Source organism: Phacochoerus africanus, chromosome 2 (assembly GCF_016906955.1).
Source record: "Phacochoerus africanus isolate WHEZ1 chromosome 2, ROS_Pafr_v1, whole genome shotgun sequence".
NCBI classification, from domain to species: Eukaryota; Metazoa; Chordata; class Mammalia; order Artiodactyla; family Suidae; genus Phacochoerus; species Phacochoerus africanus.
In genome coordinates this window covers 238,206,070-238,225,927 of record NC_062545.1, presented here as the reverse complement: position 1 = coordinate 238,225,927, position 19,858 = coordinate 238,206,070, and the positions used below count along the sequence as shown (strand labels likewise).

General features: G+C 38.6%; 1 protein-coding gene across 1 annotated transcript in view; it reads right to left on the bottom strand.

Annotated features, from left to right (window-relative positions):
• LOC125120834 (phospholipid-transporting ATPase FetA-like) overlaps positions 1-19,858 on the bottom strand; it is a 97,611-nt gene that overhangs the window by 33,840 nt on the left and 43,913 nt on the right. Inside the window, exons 6-10 of the mRNA XM_047769243.1 lie at positions 16,169-16,241; positions 15,449-15,519; positions 14,336-14,418; positions 13,414-13,572; positions 11,034-11,122 (exon numbers count right to left, since the gene is read on the bottom strand). Coding sequence (XP_047625199.1) covers positions 11,034-11,122; positions 13,414-13,572; positions 14,336-14,418; positions 15,449-15,519; positions 16,169-16,241 — 475 coding nt within the window. The remainder of the gene's footprint in view (positions 1-11,033; positions 11,123-13,413; positions 13,573-14,335; positions 14,419-15,448; positions 15,520-16,168; positions 16,242-19,858) is intronic.

Below are 19,858 nucleotides of genomic sequence, written 5' to 3'. Positions count from 1 at the left end.
TTATTGTTCCAGATAACCTCAAATTTTTTTTTTTTTTTGCCATTAAATTGAGAGAGAAGGTCATGGAGGAGTAAAGGATGCAAAGAAATAAGACAAATTTGAGACCTATGTTTGGAAAAGAATGTGGGGAAGAAAGGGTAATACCCCCAAGTTTTTTTTTTTTTTTTTAACAAGGCTAGCATTTCTCTAGTGTCAAAGCCAGAAAAGGACAGTACAAGAAAAGAAAACCACAGGCCAATATTCCTATGAATATACATGCAAAACTTCCCAATAGCAAACCAAATTCAACAGCATTACTAAAAGGATCATACACCATAATCGAGTGGGATTTAGACATTAATGAAAGGAAATGAAGACAAATAAGTGGAAATATATCCAGTGTTCACAGATTGGAAGAGTTAGCATTGTTAAAATGTCCATACTACCCAAACTATCTATAGATTCAATGCAATCCCTATCAAGATTCCAGTGGCGTTTTAACAGAAATAGAAAAAAAAAAAAATCCTAAAACGTCTACATAACCACAAAGGACCACAAATAACCAAAGCAATCTTGAGAAAGAAGTAGGGTGGATGCTACTGATTCCTGATTCCAAACCATATTACAAAGCTATAGTAATCAAAACAGTATGAAAAAGCAGAATGGTACTGGCATAAAAACAGACATAGAGACAAATGTAACAGAATCAAGAGCCCAGAAATAAACTCATGCACAAAGAGTCAACAAATGCTTGACAACGGAGGCAAAATGGTATTTAGAAAACTGGATATTCACATGTAAAAGTATGAATCTGGACCCTTATACCACTCACAAAAATTAACTTAAAATGAATTAAAGACTTAAATGTAGGACCTGACACCATAAAAACTCCTAGAAAAACTCATAGAAGAAAACAAAGACAAAAAGTTCTTTGACATCAGTCTTAGCAATGATTTTTTGGCTATGATACCAAAGCACAAGCAACAAAAGCAGAAATGAACAAGGGGGATTATATCAAACTAAAAAGTTTCTGTATGGCAACATAAACAAAATAAAAAGGCAGTCTATAAAATAGGAGAAGATATCTGCAAACCACATATCTGATAAGGAGTTAACATCCAAATATATAAGTAACTCAAAAACTCAATAGCAAAAAACCAAATAATTCACTTAAAAAATAAGCAAAGGTTCTGACAGCCATCTTCCCAAAGAAGATATTCAAATGGCCAATAGGTACATGAAAAGATACTCAACATCACAAATCATTATGTGGTATGTTGGTGGGTACAGCCACTTGGCAAAACAGTATGGAGGCTCCTCAGAAAATTAAAAATAGAACTATCATATGATAAACTTCTTGGTATATATCCAAAGGAAATCAAATCATCTTGAAGAGATATCTGCAGCCCCATGTTCACTGCAGCACTATTACAACAGCCAAAATATGGAAACAACCTAAGTATTGACAGATGAGTGGATAAAGAAAATGTGATACACACACACACACACTATAATGCAATATTATTTAGCTATAAAAGAAGGAAATCTTGTCATTTATGACAACATGGATCAACTTTGAGGTCATTACACTAAGTGAAATTAGTCATATGGAGGAAGACAAATACTGTATGATCTCACTTACATGTGGAATCTAAAAAAACTAAACTCATAAAAACAGAGCAGATTGGTGGTTTCCAAGGGCTAAATGTAGGTGAGGGAGAATGTGCGAAGATGGTACAAACTTGCAGTTATAAGATGAATCAGTGTTGGGGATCTAATGTACTGCATGGTGACTACAGTTAACAATCTTGTGTATTTAAAGATGCTAAGAGAATAGATCTTAAAAGCTCTTACAGGAGTTCCCGTAGTGGCGCAGTGGTTAACGAATCTGACTAGGAACCATGAGGTTGCGGGTTCGGTCCCTGCCCTTGCTCAGTGGGTTAACGATCCGGCGTTGCCGTGAGCTGTGATGTAGGTTGCAGACGTGGCTCGGATCCCGTGTTGCTGTGGCTCTGGCGTAGGCCAGCGGCTACAGCTCCGATTGGACCCCTAGCCTGGGAACTTCCATATGCCGCGGGAGCGGCCCAAGAAATAGCAAAAAAAAAAAAAAAAAGGTCTTACAAAGTTTAACTTTATGAGGTGATAGGTTAATGAACCTTATTGTGGTAATAATTTCACAATATTTATCAAACCATTTTGTGATATATCTTAAACTTATACAATGTTATATGTCAATTACAGCTTATCAAAACTGGGAAAAATGTAAAAAAGAATTTTATATAAATCAAACATATAGCATATAGTCTTTGACTTCTTTCACTCAGCATAATTATTTTGGGATTCATCCATGTTTTTGCATCTACCAATTGCTCATTTCTTTCTATTGCTGAGTAGTATTCCATTATATGAATACTTCAAAATTTGTTTACTAATTTATCTTTTATTGTGTATTTGGATTGTTTCTAGTTTTTAGCTGCTTACAAAGCTGCACTGAACATATTGTACAAGACTTTGCATGTATATAGGCTTTCACTTTCTTTCTAAATACCTAGGAATGGAATTGCTGGGTCCTACAGTAAATTTATATTTTACTCTAAGAAACAACCATATGCTTTCCAAAGTGGTTGTACAATTTTATGTTCCATCAGCATAATATACCCACATTCCTCTAGAGAAGACATGTATGATGTTACTGTGAATCATTTCCTGTCTACTCAGTGGTCTTCAAACTTGTGTCCTTTGTCACGGTATGAATTGTTCAAAGCAACCCATCCCACTGCTAGAAGACTGGAAATCTCATATTTGAGTCACTGATAGAAAGTCTTTGAAGATAGGAGTATGAAGGCAGGAGGAACAGGTCTAATTGAGACCATTCTCAGAAAATGAGATTAAAAAAAACCTCTTATTATGAAAAATTTCAAACACATATTAAGATATATAAATACTACAAGGAACCCTCATGTACCCATTACCAAGATTCACCAATTACCAGTTCATGGCCAGTTTTATTTTATCCCAAACCACCTCTTCCTCTGTCCTCTCTTTTGTTTAAGCAAATTTCTTTTTTTTTTTGTCTTTTTTGTTGTTGTTGTTGTTGTTATTGTCATTGTTGTTGTTGCTATTTCTTGGGCCGCTCCAGCGGCATATGGAGGTTCCCAGGCTAGGGGTTGAATCGGAGCTGTAGCCACTGGCCTACGCCAGAGCCGTAGCAACACAGGATCCAAGCCGCGTCTGCAACCTACACCACAGCTCACGGCAACGCCGGATCGTTAACCCACTGAGCAAGGGCAGGGACCGAACCCGCAACCTCATGGTTCCTAGTCGAATTCGTTAACCACTGCGCCACGACGGGAACTCCTGTTTAAGCAAATTTCTTACATTATATAATTTGATTTGTATACAGATAAAATTATATATATAGTTTAATATATATCTTTAAATGACCTTATTGAAACAGTACCTTATCACTTAAAAAGTTAATACTAAATCCTTAATATCATTCAAAATTTGAGATTTGAGAGTTGAATGAGAGATGGAGTAGAATGAAACAGGTGAATTGAGATAAAAGAATAAAATGCGCTGTTATTCCTAGCCTAATGCAGATTCACACTGAGTAGTTCAGCTCTTTGTGATGAAGGTCTCTCTGGGGCCATAAACCCTTCTTAATCTTACTCCTACTTGCTCAGTGAGTCATATGATAGTAAGGCTTATCCTCACAGTCCAGTTCCAATTGCAATGATTAGTTCCAATGGCCCGGTATTCCTTTTTGGATCATCTATGTGGCCAATATTAAATCTCTAACCATATTCCTCTGCCTGTCAATTCACTAGGCCCTATATTCTATTAGCTTCAGTGGGAAAAAGTGAGGGAGGTAAAACAGTTATAATACATTTTTATTTTTTCCCTTCCCTTCCCTGAGCGAGGCCAGGGATCGAACCGTCATCCTCACAGACACTATGTCCGGTTCTTAAACTGCTGGGCCACAATGGAAACTCCTATTTTATTTATTAAAAAAAATTTTTTTTTCTTTTTTGGCCACACCCATCCATATGGAAGTTCCTGGGTCAGGAATCAAATCCACATGACAGCTTCAGCTTATGCCACAGCTACAGCAAGACAGGATTCCTAAACCAATTCGCCACAGTGGGAACTACTATTTATTTATAAATATAAATTTATTTATTTATTATAAATTATTAGAATAAATAATCTGAAACCCTCTGAAGCTATGAGAGAAAATTACAGAGTAACCTTCAATACTCCTCCTGCTCTATTCCTATTGCCTGAAAAACTGAGAATCCCCATCATTTCCAGTGCTATGCCCTCCCTCCACTGTCAGACTATGAATCTTCCAGCCAGATCTTTCCATTTGGACTGAACCAGCAGAAAGGAAATCAGCTCTGTCAGACCCACCCTAGAGGGCACAGCTTCCCCATCAGAAAGGCCTGCAGTGGTAGGACACAGCTCATTCTGAGGGAGCTTCCTGCCATCCTGAGGCTTTCAAAGCCCTTGCAGACGTTCCATGGTTCTTAAGGCACATTCATATTGTAATGGAGTTTATTGGTCCTTAGTTTCTAAAGCTTTACTCTGCTTTCTTTCTATAGGAAGGAAGAAACAAATTGGTTGTTGCTACAAATCCCAGATGTTGCTTGCTTATTATAAGAACTAGTCAGACCCAAGAAGAGCAGATAACCTCACACTTAGCAAATATATACTCAATTTTGTTACTCTTGACAAAAACTGAGAACTAAGGCCACTGCTGTCACAACTGAGCTCCCAGGCTTCAGAGGCAGTCTGTAAAAAGTGTACTCCATGATTCTTTAGCCCTTCACATCTGTGCTTTTCACTATGTCTTACCCCAGAAGTATATCCTAGATTTCTGGCATCATTCAAATTTCAAATACTCTGCTTTTCTGCCCAACAAATACAGTCCTACTGAACAGACTAGGGCTCCCAAAGCATTATCACTGTGAGCTCTGGTCACTGAGGAAAGGGAGGGGATCAAACTCAAGCTCAGCTTTCGGTTCATCAGGAAGGAGCTTTGCTAATCACGCTTCCTGTGTCTGCCAGATTTCCCCCTAAGCATCATTTCTAAAAACGGAAAAAAAATAAAGTGTTTAAATCAGGAAGGATTTCTGCTTCAGCCTGAAGAAATGAGGGTGTGTTATATCTAACTTCATTGACAATGTCTTAGCAAAAATACCACATAAACAAAACTGCTGAACTGATAAGAATCCAGCTAATTCAAGAACATTCCTTCATTTAATAACCATTCAAAAGATATTTCCTGAGAACTATTTTGTGCAAGGCACTCCCAAGAATGGAGAAATGAATATGACATAATATATACCTTAGAGGCTCATAACTTGGTAGCTCAGGTATTAGTGTATTTTTTCACTAACTCAAATAATAATGAAGCTCCTATTATGTGTCAGACATAATTCTAGAGACTAGGGTACAGTGGTGATAAAAGACAATGTTTTTATTTTCAGAGTTTGTAATCCTGTGGAGACAAGTGGAAAACAGATAAATTAAGAAGTGGAAAAATACAATTTAATTATTGCTAAGTGCTGAGAGGAAAATAAAACAAGCTAATAGAATAAAGAAGGTCTTGGTAGAGATGGCTACTTTAGATAGGGTGGCAGATTAAGGTTTCTCCGAAAAGGTAACACTGAATAATGAAAAATAAGCAGACTATGCAGAGGCCTGGGCAGACACTGTGAGCAAGGGTAAAGGTCCTATGATAGGAAGAAGTTTGCTTTCTTACTTAATTTGTAGTTTGCCAGGCTATAGATTTCTAGATCAAAACAATTTTCAGGAGTTCTTTGGTGGCCTAGAGGTTAAGAATTCAGCAAGGAGGAGTTCCCGTTCTGGCTCAGTGGAAATGAATCTGACTGGGATCCCTAAGGACACAGGTTTGATCCCTAGCCTTGCTCAGTGGGTTAAGGATCTGACATTGACGTGAGCTGTGGTGTAGGTTGCAGATGCAACGCAGATCGGGTGTTGCTATGGCTGTGGTGTAGGCCAGTCACTGCAGCTCTGATTTGACCCCTAGCCTGGAAACCTCCATATGCCTCGGGTGCAGCCCTAAAAAGCAAAAAAAAAGCAAAAAAAAAAAAGCCCCCAAAACAAAAAACCATTCAGCAAGGATTCGGCATTTTCACTGCTGTATCTTAGGTTTGCTCTCTGGCCCAGGAATTTTCTTTTGCTGAGGGTGCAGCCAAAGAAAAGACATTTTTTTTTTTTTTTTCATTAAGAACTTTGAAAGTATGACTCTACTGGTTTCTAGGACCCAGTAGTGTTGGCAAGAAAGGTGATGACAATCTAATTCTCATTTTTTTGTTGACTACTTATTCTTATCCTTATGAAAAATCTGAGGGACTTACATATACCCTTGGAGCTCTAAAATTTCATGATGCTGGTATCTCATGGTAGTTTTGATTTGCATTTCTCTAGTAATCAGTGATGTGGAGCATTTTTTCATGTGCTCATTGGCCATCTGTACATCTTCCTTGGAGAAATGTCTATTCAGATCTTTTGCCCATTTTTCAATTAGGTTGTTGGCTTTTTTGCTGTTGAGTTGTGTAAATTGCTTGTATATTCTAGAGATTAAGCCCTTGTCCATTGCATCATTTGAAACTATTTTCTCCCATTCTGTAAGTTGTCTTTTTGTTTACTTTTTTATTTCCTTTTGCTATGCAAAAGCTTGTCAGCTTGATTAGGTTCCATTGGGTCATTTTTGCTTTTATTTCTGTTGCTTTGGGAGACTGACCTGAGAAAACATTTGTAAGGTTGATGTCAGAGAATGTTTTGCCTATATTCTCTTCCAGGAGTTTGATGGTGTCTTGTCTTATATTTAAGTCTTCAAGCCATTTTGAGTTTATTTTCGTGCATGGTGTGAAGGTGTGTTCTAGTTTCACTGATTTGCATGCAGCTGTCCAGGTTTCCCAGCAATGCTTGCTGAAAAGAGTGTCTTTTTCTCATTTTATGTTCTTGCCTCCTTTGTCAAAGTTTAATTGTCTGGGTTTATTTTCTGGGTTCTCTATTCTGTTCCATTGGTCTGTCTGTCTGTTTTGGTACCAGTACCACACTGTCTTGATGACTGTGGCTTTGTAGTATTGCCTGAAGTCTGGGAAAGTTATGCCTCCTGCTTGGTTTTTGTTCCTCAGGATTGCTTTGGCAATTCTGGGTCTTTTGTGGTTCCATATAAATTTTTACATTGTTTGTTCTAGTTCTGTGAGAAATGTCATGGGTAATTTGATAGGGATTGCATTGAATCTATAGGTTGCTTTGGGTAGTATGGCCATTTTTACAATATTCATTTTTCCAACCCAGGAGCATGGAATATCTTTCCATTTCTTTACATCTTCTTTAATTTCCTTGATTAACGTTTTATAGTTCTCAGCATCTAAGTCTTTCACCTCCTTGGTCAGAGGTATTCCCAGGTATTTGATTTTTTGGGGTGCAATTTTAAAAGGTATTGCATTTTTGTATTCCTTTTCTAATATTTCATTGTTAGCATACAGAAATGCAACTGACTTCTGAATATTAATTTTATATCCTGCTACTTTGCTGAATTCATTGATCAGTTCAAGTAGTTTTGGGGTTGAGTCTTTAGGGTATTTCTATGTATAGTATCATGTCATCTGCATACAGTGACAGTTTTACCTCTTCTCTTCCTATTTGGATGCATTTTATTTCTTTTGTTTGTCTGATTGCTGTGGCTAGGACTTCCAGTACTATGTTGAATAACAATAGTGAGAGTGGGCATCCTTGTCTTGTTTCAGATTTTAGTGGGAAGGCTTTCACCTTTTCTCCATTGAGTATTATATTTGCTGTGGGTTTATCATAAACGGCTGTTATTATGTTAAGGTATATTCCCTCTATACCCACTTTGGTGACAGTTTTGATCATGAATGGATGTTGGACTTTGTCAAATGCTTTTTCTGCATCTATTGAGATGATCATGCGGTTTTTTATTTTTCTTTTGTTAATGTGGTGTATGACGGTGATTGATTTGCGTGTGTTGAACCATCCTTGTGCACCCGGGATGAATCCCACCTGGTCGTGGTGTATGATCTTTTTTATGTTGTTGGATTCGGTTGGCTAAAGTTTTGTTGATAATTTTTGCATCTATATTCATCAAAGATATTGGCCTATAGTTTTCTTTTTTGGTGGTATCTTTGTCTGGTTTTGGAATTAGAGTGATGGTGGCATCATAGAATGTCTTTGGGAGTGTTCCTTCTTATTCAACCTTTTGAAAGTTTAAGGAGGATGGGTATAAGTTCCTCTTTGTATGTGTGGTAGGATTTGCCTGTGAAGCCATCTGGTCTTGGACTTTTATTTGTAGGGAGTGTTCTTATGACATATTCAATTTCATTTCTAGTGATCCGTCTGTTCGGTTGATCTATTTCTTCTTTATTCAGTTTTGGCAGGATGTAAGTCTCTAGAAGGTTATCCATTTCTTCTGGGTTGTCAAATTTGTTAGCACACAATTGTTCATAGTATTCTCTCATAGTTTTTTGTATTTCTGTAGTATCCATTGTGACTTCTCCTTTTTCATTTCTTATTTTATTTGGGTTTTTTCTCTCCTCTTCTTGGTGATTCTAGCCAGAGGTTTGTCAACATGAGATACCACCTCACACCAGTCAGAATGACCATCATTAATAAGTCCACAAATAACAAATGCTGGAGAGGGTGTGGAGAAAAGGGAACCCTCCTACACTGTTGGTGGGAATGTAAGCTGATACAACCACTGTGGAGAACAGTATGGAGGTACCTTAGAAAACTATACATAGAACTACCATATGACCCAGCCATCCTGCTCTTGGGCATATATCCAGACAAAACTTTCCTTAAAAAAGACACATGCACCTGCATGTTCATTGAAGCACTATTCACAATAGCCAAGACATGGAAACAACCCAAACGTCCATTGACAGATGATTGGATTCAGAAGATGTGGTATGTATACACGATGGAATACTACTCAGCCATAAAAAAACGAAATAATGCCATTTGCAGCAACATGGATGGAACTAGAGACTCTCATCCTGAGTGAAGTAAGTCAGAAAGAGAAAGACAAATACCATATGATATCACATCTGGAATCTAATATATGGCACAAATGAACCTTTCCACACAAAAGAAAATCATGGACTTGGACAACAGACTTGTGGTTGCCAAGGGGGAGGCAGAGGGAGAGGGAGTGGGTTGGACTGGGAGCTTGGGGTTAACAGATGCAGACTATTGCCTTTGGAATGGATAAGCAATGAGATCCTGCTGTGTAGCGCTGGGAACTATGTCTAGTCACTTGTGATAGAACATGATAATGTGAGAAAAAATAATGTATACAAGTATGTGTAACTGGGTCGCCATGTTGTACAGTAGGAAAAAAATAATAACGTATTTAGGGAAATAAAAAAATGAAATAAAATTTCATGATGCTTAATGGGTGTTCTAAATCTGAAACTCACATTGTTCTTCAATTCTAGGAAATATTCTTCTAATATTTCTTTGACAAGATTGTCCCCTCATTTTCTCCTTTTTGGCTGCCCCTGTGGCATGCAGAAGTTCCAGGTCCAGGGATCAAACCCAAGCCACAGCAGTCGTGGTGTCAGATCCTTAACCCATTGAACCACCAGGGAACTCCCCTCATTTTCTCCTTCTGATACTCCTAGGAGATGAACTGGGGGCTCTTGGTTTGACCCTTCATTAAAAAAAGAATTTATCTCTTTGACTTTTGGTTTTATGGTCTAGCAGTGTTCTTTGACTCTTTATTTCAGCCCTTCTATTGTTTGTTTGTTTATTTATTTATTTATTTTTTGGTCTTTTTGCCTTTTCTAGAGCCACTCCCGTGGCATATGAGATTCTCAGGCTAGGGGTCTAATCGGAGCTGTAGCCACCGGCCTACATCAGAGCCACAGCAGTGCAGGATCCGAGCTGCATCTGCGACCTACACCACAGCTCACGGCAACGCCAGATCCTTAACCCACTGAGCAAGGCCAGGGATCGAACCAGCAACCTCATGTTCCTAGTTGGATTCGTTAACCACCGAGCCATAATGGGAACTCCTCTGTTGGTTTTTAATTTCAGTAATTTTTACTCTCCAAAATTCTTTTTGTTGTTCTTTGATTGACTTTTTAATTTTTTCATTGAAATTTTTTTAGCCTATTCTTATTTAGGCAATTGCTTCTCTAAGAACAGTAGTAAAATTTGTTTAAAAGTTTTTCCTTTCCTCTTTTCTGAATTATAATCTGTTTATTCCAGTGTCGGTTTATTCTATCTGTTCATTCTCATCCTCCACTTTTGGGCTCCTGGTTTCCCTCCAATTCACTTAAAAACATTATTAAATAGTAGTTTGATTATTACAGGTTGGAAACTTCTAGTGCATACTCAAGCAAAAGAAGAGAATAAACTATGAAAGATATGGAAGCCAGGAACATGAAGGTTTTATTAAAGTGGTCATGAGTAAAACTGGCTATGAGAAAAAAAAATGTGTCAATTTCTAAAGCAAGGTCCTTAATCCATTCTGGTACCAAAATCAAAGTATCAAAGCCTCAACAGGAGTTCCCGTCGTGGCGCAGTGGTTAACGAATCGGACTAGGAACCATGAGGTTGCGGGTTCGGTCCCTGCCCTTGCTCAGTGGGTTAACGATCTGGCGTTGCCGTGAGCTGTGGTGTAGGTCGCAGATGCGGCTCGGATCCCGCGTTGCTGTGGGTCTGGCATAGGCCGGTGGCTACAGCTCCGATTCAACCCCTAGCCTGGGAACCTCCATATGCCGCGGGAGTGGCCCAAGAAAAGGCAAAAAGGAAAAAGGCAAAAAAAAAAAGCCTCAACAAACTGTGACTGTCCTCTACAGCAGAGGTATAAGTTTAAGACTCCCTTGTAAATGAGTTCTTTCGTTTTTTGCTTCAGACATTAATATGTGAAGTCCTAAAAACTACTGAATCTTTCAAACAACTTAATTCCAAGTTGGAAATACTGGCTAGTGTTGTGGAAGGGAAGGAGGTATAGCTATTTGTAAAGAAGCAGAAAAAAGTCTTTAACTTACCCAGAGCACAAGGACATTCATGAGATGGTCTATGTGTGTCCGTTTAAAGGTGGACTTTCCACTGTTCTGCATTAATTTGGTGTCTGGCCCTAAGTGAAACAAGGAGACATCACCACTTAGAATCAGTGGAGTTCTCATCATGATGCAGTGGTAACGTATCTGACTAGTATCCATGTGGACTTGGGTTTGATCCCTGGCCTCACTCAGTGGGTTAAGGATCTGGTGTTGCTGTGAGCTGTGGTGTAGGTTGCACAAGCTTCTCTCTTAAAACCATCTGATCTATTTAGCTTAGAAGAGGGATTTTCTGATAAGTAGATCTGCATCTTCTTGAGCAATGAGGAAACCCATTGCTTCACCAGGCTCCAAATAAAGTTTCTAATTAGGAAAGGGAGAAAGGAAAAGGCAATGGTAGTGATTTCTTCTGAGGATGCCTGGGAGCTGAGACGTCTCTGGAGCAGAGAGGCAAAGACTCTATTTCTTCATGAGAGTGCAGACAGTAAGTAGAAACAAAGAGCTTTTAATGGTTACTGGGACTAGAGTTGGAAATTATTGACCAAGAGATATGGCTGCAGAGAAAACAGAAGAGGTTTAAAAGAAAATATAAATAACAATTTCTCTGGCCTTTTATCATCTGGTTATTGTTCTTACATCTACTCTAATGAAGGAATTTCACCCATGTTTGCTATTTGTAAGATGGAACTTCTCTGATACGTAGGAAAACACTGAAAATGCAAGGTATAAGCCATGCCACTCTTTCCTCTTAAAGTGTTCCTTGAAGGGCTTGAAGTCATGAGAAGTTTGGCTCAAGCCTGCAAGCTACAAAGGGAAGAATCTTCCAAGGCTCTTTAGAAAAACTGACCATACCCCAGGTTTCAAGAAGAATGTGGGGATCATGACAGAACTTAGATATCATGTAGCAGGAACAGCAACTTAAGTGCCTTGGGATGCAATTAGGTGACATCAATTCTCCTTTGCTCTGAGTTTCCCAAGGCCCCCCAGATTTTTCACTACCATGTAACCAACTAAGACTCAGAGGAAAATCTTTTTTTTTTTTTTTGTCTTTTTAGAGCTACACCTGAGGCATATTTGAGTTCCCAGACTAGGGGTTGAATCAGAGCTGTAGCCGCTGGCCTACACCACAGCCACAGCCACACCAGATCCTTTACCCACTGAGTGAGGCCATGGATCGAACCTGTGTCCTCATGGATACTAGTCAGATTGGTTTCCGCTGAGCCACGACAGAAGCTCCCCAGAGGAAAATCTTAACAAAACTTGGGCTGGCTGTCAACTTCACTGCTACTGCTTTAGGGAAAAAAAACTTTTGCTTGAAAAAATGAACTTTTGTAATCTGTGGCAGTTTGTGGGGTTAGCTGCTGAAGTATGGTGAAGAAACTAAGCCTACTTCAAATCTTTTCAGTTTGGGACTGGTCAGCCTACAAGCTGCCACTAGAGATTAAGAACCAATGAGGAAAGTCCCAACAAGGCCCCCCTGGACTCTTAAGCTTCTCTTTAGGGCTTGGATCTCATTATTTCCCACAGAAGTGAGGCATCTAGGATCCCCATGTCTAGGGGTGAATTCTCTAGGAGGGGAGTTGAGTAGTATTCACTGCGGAAAATCTTCCTCAATGCTGTCTTCAGTGTCCTATCTCCTTACTATGGTGGTTGTCATCAATGCCCACTGTCACTGAGGGCGTAGGATAGCACAGAAGCTTCATTTTCCTGCATCACATCATAACCCAAGAAAATCCCTCACTAAGTGTAAGGGTTTATCATTCTAGCTGCCATCTCAAGATGGGCCACTACTAATGAGCCACATGGGCCTTTTCTCTGGCACAAATATCTCACATTGTATTTTATATTCTCCATAACGAGCACTGTGTTTATTCTCTCATGAAAGTAATCCACATGTATTCTTTTCCCTTTCACATGTTTCCCTTCCATATGCTAATTCTATGTGTGTACCTTCTCTCGTGTCCAGATACGGTTAGAAAGACTCATGAATGTTCTGTGGTCATGTTTGTTGTTGTTGTTGTTGTTGTTGTTTTACCCCCGTTAAAAAGAAATTAAAGTATATTTCACTCACAATGTTGTGCCAATTTCTGCTGCAGAGCAAAGTGTCCCAGTGCTCTGTGGTTTTGGAATACAAAGTCTTCCTCTAACAAAGGCAGGGCTGGTAGCTCATTATTTGGAAAAAAATTTCTTAAATCATCCATCCATCTATCCATCTACCTGCCTCCCTTTCTACGTGTCTCAAAGCCATATTATTCTGATATATATATATATCTGAGCACCATATCTATATCCTGAAAACCAAGTACCCACAACAGGGCTACCAATGGAACTTGGCAGGCTGGAGGTCTATGGCCCCAGGAAGACGTACCAGTAAAAATCACCAAGCCATAGCACCAATCTGTATTCCTGATGACACAGCCTCGGAGAATCAGCCTGTCATGGTCCAGGATGTAGTTTTCCCCCCGATAAGTCAGTACTCCTGTGAATCTGTCCAACTTGTTATTGGGAGACTCACACCTCACTTCTCCTGGAAAAAAAAAAAAAAAAAAGCAATAAGAGTCCTGACTCTGTAATCTTAATTCTTTCCTAACAGGACAGAGGAGGCTTAACAGGAAAAAGGAAAGAACATCCCTCTTTAAAAATAAATACACATCCTTTTCCTATCATCTCTTAGCCACTGTCCATTTCTCATCAGCTCCATTTAGAAAGGCAGACAGAAGTTTCTGGGCATCAGAGAAGAGTAATTCTGTGACATGGGTCATCTACACAGAGAACAACCCACATGATAACTTATCACTATCAGCACTTTCAGATCAAATAAGCTGAATCTAGAGAAATTTTAAAACTACTTAAAGCAAACCTAGTTTTTTTTCAAGATGGAATTAATTTGACTTTTTCATGATTAATAAAGTAAAATGTGAATTTTATAAAGATATATACAATATTAAAAGGAGAAGGGAGAAAATAAAATTCACCCATTACCTAGACATAAGTGCTATTAAAACTTTTATAGTATAGCCTTCCAAATTTTTTCTATACGTGTATTCATAAACATATCTGTTTCCAAAAAAATCTGTGTGATATATACTATGCATAGTATATTGTAATCTTTATTTATTAATATGTTATATGTTAATATTTCACTTATTAATATCCTATGCAAATAAATATAAACTTGCATATTGTTTTTAATAAGTTATATAGCATTCACTGTATGGATGTTCCATACTTTATTCAACCAGACCTTTACTGATAAAAAATTGGGTTGGCAAATTTATTTCCTAGCTCACCATCAAAGGCAGACAGCAGCTTCAGGTTATCTTCCATTTCACTGGTAACTGAGATGGCCTGCTTCACTTTCAGGTTGGTTTCACTAGGGTAAAGGATGCATGGTCACCAGAGTACAGGACACATACGCAATAGCAGCACAGGTCCAATTTCTCCTACTTTAGAAAAGAGTTGTTGCCAAGACAGCCTGGGATTGAACTCTAAGAGTCACTCCCACTGTTATCCTCTCTCAAGGATAGTACTGAGGTGGATGGTTCTACAAGGAACCTGACTATTAGCCCTCTTGCTCCCCTCGTTCCCTGCTCTCACTCTCTGTATATCACAACTACTTTAACCTAGCTATGAGATCTTGCTGGTCAGATGCTCTAGAAAAGCTAAAAAAAGCCTTACACAAAACAACCTGGGAGTGGTACCTGGTTCCTTCAAGAATGAGGAGCATGTCTTGGTAAGAACCTGCATATACCTCCAAGTAAAGCATACTCCCCACCTCATCCATATTTACACAACTCATGAAGGGATCCCCATTAACCATTTGCTCCTATAGGAATGCACAGGGACAGAAGTTAAAAAGAAGCCACATTTCAAAAAGTTTGTGGACATTGAGAAGAATCATTGTAAGGATGCAGATGGATACTAAATTCTATAGGACAAGCTCTCTGGAGATAGTCTCTATCCTAAGATCTCAGTTTTTGAACATTAATGAATTTCTACCTTAAGATCTTTCTAGAACATGGTGTTTTATCAGTAAGTAATTACTTTCACACTCATCACCCCCAACCGCCACCAGAAACTCTGCAACTCTATTCTGAAATTCTACAGTTCCATTTAACATCTTTCCTACCACTCAGCATTACTGAATATAGTCAAAGTGTTTACAGTTTAGAGATGGAAAATATGGAATTTATCTGCCCAGTTTCTGCACCCAGTGGATGCTCAACTATTGCTGTCAAGAGCTCAGCCTTAGACTTGAGATCCCAAGAGTCTGGCCTCCTATCTTATCTGGATATTTCTAGCCTCTTTCAGCACTTGATTCTCAGCATCGTGCTCTCCCTCACTGAGAAATCACTTTAAGCTGGCTCAACTGTCTTAATGAACTATCAGGAGGGAACACTCACCCATCCAGTTCTGCTGTTTCTATATATGTCAGACTGTAGGGCTCACTGCTAGACAGTAATAGTATATCAGCCTGTGGTCAGAAAAGTCAGAGAGGATAAGGAAAGCAGGAAGGCAAACTTTTAATATTACAGTGTGACAAAAGTAGTTACCTCAGGAACAGGTGTTTATTCTAAGAATTTTACAGACATTTGGTTTACTTTCTTTTCTTTCTTTCTTTCTTTTTTTTTTTTGTCTTTTTACGGCATATGGAATTTCCCAGGTTAGGAGTCAAATCAGAGCTGTAGCTGCCAGGCTACTCCATGGCCACAGCATCACAGGATCCACAGAAACACTAGATTCAAGCCATATCTGCGACCTACACTGAAGCTCACAGCAACGCTGGCTCCTTAACCCACTGAGTGAGGCCAGGGATCAAACCCAAGTCCTCATGAATACTAGTTGGATTGGTTTCCACTGAGCCACAACGGGAGCCCCTTGTTTACTTTCTTTGTCCAGGATCCATCACTGCTACCACATGTCCCTTCTCCTAAAGCTAGTCATACTTTACCTGTAGCTATGGTGAGGAGTGGACAAGAACAAACTTCTTCCCACGGGAGCTATTGATCTCTGGATGCAAAATAAGGCAGGTGAAGGTCACCAGAAAGAGCAGTCACAGAAGTGTTAAAAGAGTTCCTACTCAAGCCGAAAGAGAAAAAGCCACAGCCCAAAGAGGTACTCACCGTGACAGCCTGGTTATTTTCCAGTTTTATTATATCCCCCACTTGGATATCCATCCATTTCTCTGTCACCATCCTGTAAGAAAGTGAGTTTTCACTATTCTGTAAGAAAGTGAGCTTTGAATGCCAGCATGCCTGATCTGAGACTTTCCCCACAGCCCTGTTTAGACAATTAAGAAAGGAAAAAAAAAAAAAAAGCTTAGATAGACTCAGAGTCTAAACTGTTTCATGACACATCCTTGAGCCAACCAAAAATAGTGTCAATTTCCTTGACGTAAGACTATAAGAGTTTTCCAAAATTCTATAAAGTTATATTTAGACATGCATGCACATAATTATTCTTTAAGTAAAGGCAATATATATGCATGTGGTAAAAAGCAGTTCAAATAACAAAGAAGCACGTAAAAGAAAAAAGTAAAATCTCCTCTCTCCCTAGATTTTAGTTTTGTTTCCCCAAGGTAGCTGCTGTAATTTTTTGCATTTCTTTCAAGAAAATATCAACTCAAATAATCACACACAAAATATACATTTAAAAGTTACATACTAGATACATAATTTTCTGCACTTGACTTATTTTTTTTTTTTTAGAAAGCTTAAGACAAACTTTTTATTGCTGGAGAACAGCTCAAAGCATATGACCTGCTGTTGGCAGGTGAAGAGTATCAGCTTCTAAAGACTTAAATGTAAGACATGACACCGTAAAACTCCTAGAAGAGAACACACGCAAATCATTCTTTGACATCAACTGTAAAAATGTTTCCTTAGGTCAGTCTCCCAAGGCAATAGAAATAAAAACAAAAATAAACAAATGGGACCTAATCAAACTCACCACACTTTGCAGAGCAAAGAAAACCATAAAAAATAAAGACAACCTAGAAAATGGGAGAAAATAGTTGCAAACCATGTAACTCACAAGGGCTTAATCTCCAAAATACACAAACAACTCATACAACTCAACAACAACAAACAACCCAGAAATGGGCAGAATGAAGTTTCTGTAGTGGCTCAGCAGAAACGAATCTGACTAGGATCCATGAAATCGTAGGTTCAATCCCTGGCCTCACTCAGCGGGTTAAGGATCCGGCGTTGCCCTGAGCTGTGGTATAGACCAGCAGCTATAGCACTTTAGACCCCTATCCTGGGAATCTCAGGTGCGGCCCTAAAAAAAAAAAAAAAAAAAAAAAAAAGAAAAAGAAAAATGGACAGAAGACCTAAATAGACATTTCTCCAAAGAAAATATATGGATGGCTAGCAGGCACATGAAAAAATGCTCAACATTACTGATTATTAGATAAATACAAAAGTACAACGAGTACACCTCACGACGGTCAGAATGGCCATCATTAACAAGTCAACAAACAAATGCTGAAGAAGGTGTGGAGAAAAGGGAACCTTCCCACACTGTTGGTGGGAATGTAAATTGGTACAACCGCTATGGAAAACGGTATTGGAGGTTCTTCAGAAAACTCAATATAGAACTGCCATATGATCCAGCAATCTCACTCCTGGGCATATATCCAGACAAAACTTTCATTGAAAAAGATAACATGTCCCCCTATGTTCACAGCAGCACTATTCACAATAGCCAAGACATGGAAACAACCTAAATATCTATCGACAGAGGAATGGATTAAGAACATGTGGTGATATATACAATGGAATATTACTCAGTCATAAAAAGAATGAAATAATGACATTTGCAGCAACATGGTTGCAACTAGAGATTATCATACTAAGTGAAGTAAGAAAGACAAACACTATATGATATCACTTATATGTAGAATCTAAAATGTGACACAAATGAACCTATCCATAAAACAGAAATAGACTCACAGACATAGAGAACAGACTTGTGGTTGCCAAGGGGAAGGGAGGAGGGAGTAAGATGGACTGGGAGTTTGGGGTTACATTTATAACAGATAAGCAATGAGGTCCTACTGTATAGCAAATAGAACTATACCCAGTCTCTTGAGATAGACCATGATAGAAGATAATATAAGAAAGGGAATCGATGTATATATCTGTGTCACTTTGCCTTAGAGCAGAAATTGGCACAGTGAAATCAACTACACTTTAATAATAAAAAAGTGTACCTAAATATGAAGGTCAACATTGTGATAATGATGGATTGATACTTAATTAAAGAAAATAACAAGTGTTCAGAATATTGATTTTAAGGACTAATTTCATCAAATTCTCCTTTGTTCAGTCACTAAGAAAATCTCTGAAAATTTCCTTAATAGTTCACTTAAGGTATTTAAAAATGTTATTTCATTATAATAGAATAATTCAGTATAAGCAAAAAGTCTCATGTAAATAGTAATACCTCCACTTAGCTTATGGTTCTTTATTAATTAAAGAGGGTTTTTTTGATATGGTCATGGTAAGGGAACTGACATTTTCTTGGTCAAGTGTATCTGCTGGAGTAGAGAGTTCTTGCCAAGTGCCAACTGTAATAGGAGATGAGAATCAAATCATGGGGCCAACTGAAGAAGGGCTGTAAATGCCATTTTATGGATTTTGCATTTTTTGTTTACATTATTTATTTATTTATTGCCTTTTCTTTTTTTCTTTTTTCTTTTCTTTTTTTTTTTTTTTGTCTTTTTGCCTTTTATAGGGCTGCTCCCGCGGCATATGGAGGTTCACAGGCTACAGGTTGAATCAGAGCTGTATCCGCCAGCCTATGCCACAGCCACAACAACGCGGGATCCGAGCCGCATCTGCGACCTACACCACACCTCATGGCAATGCCAGATTCTTAACCCACTGAACAAGGCCAGGGATCGAACCCGCAACCTCATGGTTCCTAGTCGGATACGTTAACCACTGAGCCACGATGGGAACTCCCTGTTTCTTACTTTTTAAAACAACTTATTGAAGTATAGAATTGATTTACAATGGTGTGTTTCAGGTGTATGGCAAAGTGATTCAGCTATACATATACATATGCCCATCCCTTTTCAGATTCTTTCCCTATTTAGGTTATTACAGAATACTGAGTACAGTTCCCTGTGCTATAAAGTAGGTCCTTGTTGGTTATCTATTTTATATATAGTAGTGTGCATATGTTAATCCCAAACTCCTAATTACCGCCCCCCAATGTTTTGCCTTTGGTAACCACAAGTTTGTTTTTGAAATCTGTGAGTCTGTTTCTGTTTTGTAAATAAGTTCTGCATTTTTAATTTAATACTATATCTTGGAGAACTCTTAGAGAAGATGTGGCTCTTTCCTCTTGATAGCTAAAACATGTGGCTTTTAACTAAAGATGGCTTGAAGCTGGAATTACTGAGAAATGAAGATAACAGAAATCATTACCTGAAAAACAGACTTGTTTAACAGCAGCTCTGCTCAAACCCATGTGCTCTAGAAAAAGAAAGCCACTTCCTGGAATAGAGACTGTTTCAACAAGCAGCCTCAACTCAAGTGCTAAATTAATCAGACATTCACTGATTACAAAGTCTAACCATTAGGGCCCTGCTTGTGAACTCTTACTCTAAAACCACTTAATGGAGTTCCTACTATGGTGCAATGGAAACGAATCTGACTAGTATCCATGAGGATGTTAAGCTCAATCCCTGGCCTTGCTAAGTGGGTCGGGGATTCGGCATTGCTGTGAGCTGTGGGGTAGGTCGAAGATGTGGCTCAGATCCCGTGTTGCTGTGGCTCTGGTGTAGACTGGCAGCCGTAGCTCCA